At 57.1% G+C, this 6,281-nt stretch overlaps 1 protein-coding gene across 1 annotated transcript in view; it reads right to left on the reverse strand.

The window, feature by feature from the left end:
* NOTCH4 (notch receptor 4) overlaps positions 1-6,281 on the reverse strand; it is a 27,376-nt gene that overhangs the window by 6,338 nt on the left and 14,757 nt on the right. The window contains 7 exon segments of the mRNA XM_027774134.1: positions 227-241; positions 333-865; positions 2,674-2,786; positions 3,004-3,256; positions 3,884-4,068; positions 5,607-5,760; positions 6,122-6,260. Coding sequence (XP_027629935.1) covers positions 227-241; positions 333-865; positions 2,674-2,786; positions 3,004-3,256; positions 3,884-4,068; positions 5,607-5,760; positions 6,122-6,260 — 1,392 coding nt within the window.

Raw genomic sequence — 6,281 nt, forward strand, 5'->3', positions numbered from 1 at the left:
CCCTACTCCCCAAGCTTCCCTCTCTCCATGAAGACTCCAAGGCCCTTTTCCTTCAGGGGTGCTGGTTGCTAAGGGAGATATTCCATGGCAACAGGGTTAGGGAGGGAGGGGGGCTGGAGGCCTGAGCTCCCATAGCTCAGACTGGAGCCTAGACAGAGGCCATGCCCACCTTACACCTGATGCCACCCACTAGGCTGGCTCGGAGTCCAGATCACCTTCCCCAGCTCGGCAGTGGTCATCGGGGGAAATGCCCTGCGTCTAAGGCCGGGGCCACACCGTAACCTAGGGGTCCTCCCTCTCCCCACCCCTTGGTCCCCAGCTCCAGCGGCTGTTAGGCTCACGTGCAGGCCGCGGGGGTCTCACAGTCGTAGCCGTCGAACAGACACTCTTCGGAGTCGCACTGTGGGTGGCACTGTCCGTCGCGGAAGAGGAGCCAGCACCGCGAGTGGGAGGGGCAGCCTTTCCAGGGGTCTGGGACCCCCAGGGAGCAGTCTCCTCCATCCCAGTTTTCTCCTGGGCCACTGCAGCCAGCGTCGCAGGCCCCGTCTCCACCTCTGCCCTCGCACCCCTGGGCTCCGGGCCTCTGACACTGGGGCCCTGGAGAGTTGGGAGGGCAGGAGCAGCGGAAGCCTGGGCCCCCCAGCCCGGGGGTCTCCGAGCAGCTGCCATTGTGGAGGCATGGAGAAGGGGGGCCGCAGCCTTTGGGAGCTGGTGGAGTCAGGCAGTCAGGGTCCCCATAGCCGTTGAGGCAGGCACAGTGGGGCGCGAGGCCTGGCTTAGGGGAGGGCAGACACAGGCCTCCGTGGTGGCAGTGATGGGCTCCGCAGGAAGGGGCTCTCTGGCTGCACGTGGGGCCTTCGAAGCCCTGCAGACAGGAGGACCGAGGTCAGGGCGGGCCTCGCATTCTTCATACTCCCCCTCAAGCAAACTCTTGGGTTAAGGTAGCGCAGGTCGGGGCCCGCAGGTGGCATGGTGGTTAAGGCGCTGGACTCCCACACGGCCAACCATTGTGGCCAACTCCCACAGTTTGAGCTCTGACCTGGTGGCTTGCTTTCTCACTTTCTTTCTGTCTTTCTCTCACTCCATCCCTCTCTGGTCAAATTAAAATAAATGGATACATAAAGTTAAATAAAAATGAATTTTAAAAAATAGTACTTGTCCTTTAAAAAAAAAGATAGTGCAGATGGGGGGCCAGCAGGTAGCATGGTTAAGGCACTGGACTCCCATGTGGTCCACTGTGGTTCGAGTCCCAAGCCTGGCGGCTTGAAAGTCACACGAGAAGTGTGTGCATGTGTCTCTGAGAGATCGGAGGAGAAGGGATTGTGATGTGGCCGTCCCCCTGCAGGGGGTGATTTCTTGCCGCGGTCTTGGTGTGTCTGGGGAGTGCATGCCTCCTATAGCAAAAATTTCTCTCAAAAAAAAAGATAGTTCAAAGGGTCCTAGGTTCTCATCTAAGGGGGTCTCAGAGAGCATCAAATTAATCACTTTATGGATACCGAGACCATGTTGCACGGCGATTTCACACAGTGACGTGTTACGTTGTGGTGAACATGGGGGAACCACAGCTCTGCACACCTGGATGAACTGTCGAATCATACTGCAAGTCCTGGAAGACTGACCGGTTAATAGAGAGTTGAATTCCTGGGAGCAGCAGTTAGCATAATGGCTATTTGCTGGACTCCTATGTAGTCAACTGTGGTTCGAGTCCCAGACCCGATGACTTAAGACTCACACTGGGCGCATGTGCATGCATGTGCGTGCCCAAGATCCCAAGAGGAGAATGGAGGAGAAAGGATTGCGGCGTGGCCATCCCCCCTGGGGGGTGATTTCTCGCTTTCTGTCTCTCTCTCTGTCTGTCTGGTGAGTGCACACACCCTATAGCAAAAACCTCTCTGAAAAAAAAAAAATGGAGAGTTGAACTCTTATTTTCTCTTAACCCCTGCACAGAAGGTCCTATGCCTTCTTCCTCTTTAGGGGGAACAAGACAGAGGAGGAAGAGGACATAGTGGCCACAAGCTTGCTTGTTTGTTTGCTTTATATATATATATATATTTGACCAGAGGGACAGAGTGAGGGAGAGAAAGTGGGAAAGGAAGCCGTCAGGTTGGGACTCGAACTGCGGTCGGCCACATGGGAGTCCAGCGCCCTTAATCACCACGTCACCTGCTGGCCCCTAAGGAAGCCATCAGGTTGGGACTCGAACTGTGCGCCCTTAATCACCACGTCACCTGCTGGCCCCTGTAGAAGTTATGATGAATATTTTGTAATTCGTGGGTTAGGCTCATGAGTGTTACTTACTAGAATAATAAAACAAGAAAGCCAGGCACACGCTAATGTCAGTGTAGCATGAACTCGGATTTAAAGTGAACCCAGTCTCCTGCATCTGAGGTCCATAAGCGCACTCATACAGGGTGGAAGAAGCTAGCCAGGGCCGCCCAGCTGGACCTTGGGCAGCTTTGACTTTCCATTGGGCTTATGAGTTTTGAAAATTTCAGTCCTTTACCAACTGATGATGCTTCCTGTCTGGATCATGCATTTGGGGCTTTAACTTATTGTTTTTAGTAAGTGGCATTCTCCATGTCTTCACCCTAATGCTCCTCCAAGCTCCCCTCCAGGATTCTGGCTCAGGCGTGCCTGCCTTTCACGGTAGGAGGAAGCTTTATAGGCACTTACACTGAGGCAGTGGCAGCAGAAACCTGGGGGCGGTCCTGCCGTGGCCTCACAGGACCCTCCGTGCGAGCAGGGTTGGCTCTGGCAGGGGTCTATCTCCACTTCACACCACTGGCCTGCGGTGGGGGTGAGACCAGATGTCACTTGCGCTTCCGTCACCACCTCCCCCAGCTCAGGGACGGAGTCAGCTCGGTGCTAAGTGCGCAAGCAGAGGGGTCCTGGGGCACGTTCCCTGGGTCGGGCATGGAGGTCAGAATGGACGGAACGCCTCGGCTGCCTCACGGAGGGCACTGTCCGGGACGTCCTGGCCCCCTCGGCCCCTCCCAGCCTCACCTGTGTGTCCGGGCAGGCACTGGCAGTAGAAGGCATTGGCCAGGGAGTGGCAGGCGGCTGTGCCCCTGGGGGGGCAGGGCCGGTCCAGACACTCGTCCACGTCTCCCTCGCAGCGCGGCCCCACGAAGCCTGGAGGGCAGGCGCAGTGGAACCCTCCGGGCCTGGGCGTGCAGGTTCCCTGATTGTGGCAGGGCTGGGACGCACACGCGTCAGGCTCCTCTGAGCAGTTCTGTCCACTGTAGCCCGGGGCGCACTGCAGGTGCAGGGTCGGACAGAGGACCGGTGGGTGAGCTCGCCCCAGCACTACCCTGAGCGCCAAGGAGGGCCCTGACCCTGGAGAGAGGTCGGGCCGGCTTCCTAAGGGAGGCGCCTGCACAGTGAGAGAGGGCCGGGAAGGCCATTTCTGTGAGCGCAGCGCAGCAGGGGTGAGGGTTGAGGGAAAAATCAGCAGGGAGTAGGAGGGTGGGGGTGGGAGGGGTGAGGCCTGGGAGGCGGCGGGGCAGGGTCATGCAGGACCTTGGCCTGTGTTCTGAAAGAGACGGACAGCCGCTGACGGGTGTTTGACAGGGGAGTGACAGGCCAGCTTAACAGTTTCAGTAGAGTCAGGGCAGCGGGGGTAAAGGCTGAGCCTAAAGGAGGCCAGTGGGAGGCAGGGCGATCGGAGGCTGACGCAGGCCCAGGTGGAATGTGACAGGCCTGGACCATGGCCTCGGAACAAAGGGCGAAGGGGAAAGGACAACTGAGAGACATTAGGCGGCACGTGGCCCGGCTTGGCAGTGAGCAGGGTGTGGGGGGCAGGGGACAGAGGAGACACGGCATACGGCACCCACTGCGGCCCCCTTCCAGGCCCAGCCACCCTCGCCTTCCCTCCCCCTCTCACCTGGCAGAGATACCCGCTGGGCTGGGCCACGCAGGTGGCCCCGTGCTGGCAAGGCCTGGACTCACATGGGTTCACGCTATCCTGGCACAGGTTGCCTTGAAAACCAGGGGGGCAGCGGCAGAAGTGGGAGGGGTCACTGTCAATGCAGAGGCCTCCATTCTGGCACAGGGAAGAGACCTCTATGCCTGGGGAAGGGACAGACAGACCCGGGTACGTGTAAGTGGGCGGGAGGGTGTTGGGCCTGCACTGAGCAGAGAGGCCTTTCCCTTGGGGACTGTTAACGTCCCTGGCTGGAGGCCTCTCTGAGCCTAAAGGGTTAGTAACTCCTGGGGCCAGCTTGTGGCTTGGTAGTTAAGGGCACTGGGCTCCCACATGGCTGACTGCAGTTCGAGTCCTGGACCTGGCAGCTTGCTTTCTCACTTTTCCTCTCTCTCTCTCAATCTGTCCCTCTAAATAAATAAATAATTAAAAAATAAAGAGTTAGTAACTCCTGACACTGAAGAGGTTAAAACACCAGGTTCTCCCTCCCGTCTGATAGTGACGGCTTGATTTAAGACACATCTTTTTTTTTTTTTTTGAGAGGTTTTCACTATAGGACGTGTGCGCTTGCCAGACAGACAGAGAGAGACATAGAGACAGAAAGCGAGAAATCACCTCCCAGGGGGGATGGTCACGCCACAATCCCTTCTCCTCCATTCTCCTCTCGGGATCTTGGGCATGCACGCACACGCGCCCGGCGTGAGTTTTAAGCCACGGGGTCCAGGACGTGAACCACGGTCGACTACGTGGGAGTCCAGCGACATAGCCATTACGCTAACTGCTGGTTCCCAAGACACATCTTAAGAGCTAAGGGAATCTTCAAGTGGAGACGTATGTTCACTGGTGGCCTAAGTCTGTCCCTGAGTTTTGAATCCTTCGTGATGTTCTCACTGTGGTTCTCATCAACTTTCTCCGAATCTCATAGTAGTCTCTTTCCTAAGCTCTCCTCTCTCTCTTTTTTCTTTCTTTACAATAGTCTCTTTCCTAAGCTCTCCTCTCTCTCTCTTTTCTTTCTTTCTTTCTTTTTTTTTTTTTTGAGAGGTTTTTGCTATGGGTGCATGCACTTATCAGAAAGACCGAGAAGGAGAGACAGAAAGTGAGAAATCACCCCCTGGGGGGATGGCCATGCCGCAATTCCTTCTTCTCCATTCTCCTCTCAGGATCTTGGGCACGCATACGCTCCCGGCGTAAGTTTAAGCCACCGGGTCTGGGACTTGAATTGCAGTCGACTCCATGGGAGTCCAGCGACATAGCCATTATGCTAACTGCTGGTCCCCCTGAACTCTTCTCTTCCCAAGCCTTATTTGAATACGGGATCGGATGACATCAAAGTGAGTGGGCTTGGGTAAAGTACGTTGAGTGGAGTTGGGTTAAATGTGGTCCCTCTGGTTGCGTTACGAGATTAGGACAGTGCTGAGTTATTCCACACCGAGTATGAACCTGGTGATTGTGTTCAACTTGTTGAATTGCGTTGCCTGCGCTTGGCGTGGCTTGAGTTGCATTGAATGTGGTAAAAGAAGCTGAGTTGTGTTCAGCTTTCCCGGGTGTTGAAGTGCAGAACCAATAACTGTTGGTCTGTGTTGTTCTGACTCGGTGGTTTGGCCCAAGGCTACACGGACAGCCTTGGGGATGGGGTGAAGGAAGACACCCTTCTTCTCCCCCCAGATGGTCCTTGGACTGGTACCTTGGCTCAGCGCAGCCTTCTGGCAGGAGGACAGTGGCAGCTTGCAGAGAGGTCCGGTCCAGCCCTGGAGGCACAGGCACTGGAAGGAGGGCCCAGACTGGAGGCAGTGGGAATTGGCTGGGCAGGGCTTATGTGCACACAGGTCTACCAGAGTCTGAGGGTTGGGGGTGGAGGGGGATGTGAGGTGGGGCAGAGCGAAGGTCCCGGGCCCAGAGATGGCCCCTGCCTGCCCTCACTCTTCAAACTCCCTTCCCCTAAAACTCTCTCCTGAGTGGTCTGGGACCGTGCAGCCCTCCCTGGTTTCCTTCAGCACCCGCATCCCAGAACAGCTCCTGGGGTCAGACACCTGTGTGGTCCTCCCTTCCTCTTCACTCCACACTGTCCTAGACCCCCAGCGCCTAGGCCTCACACCTCCCTTCACGTGGGTACTTCTCCCCTGCTCTGTGCCGCCCACCCTTCCTTCCGTCCCCCGCACCCCTCTCCCCAGAGTCCCCCAGCACTTCCACGCCCCTCACCTGGCAGCTGCCGCCTGTGTAGCCCGGGGGACAGAGGCAACGAGGACCCTGAGGGCCGTCTTGGCAGGTCGCCCTGTTCCTACACGGGCTGGATGAGACAGAGACAGTGCGTGATAGGGAAACATGTCCGAGACACGGAGGGGATGTGGCAGGGGGGGCG

Source organism: Tupaia chinensis, unplaced genomic scaffold (genome assembly GCF_000334495.1).
Source record: "Tupaia chinensis unplaced genomic scaffold, TupChi_1.0 Scaffold000403_1, whole genome shotgun sequence".
Classification (NCBI taxonomy): domain Eukaryota; kingdom Metazoa; phylum Chordata; class Mammalia; order Scandentia; family Tupaiidae; genus Tupaia; species Tupaia belangeri.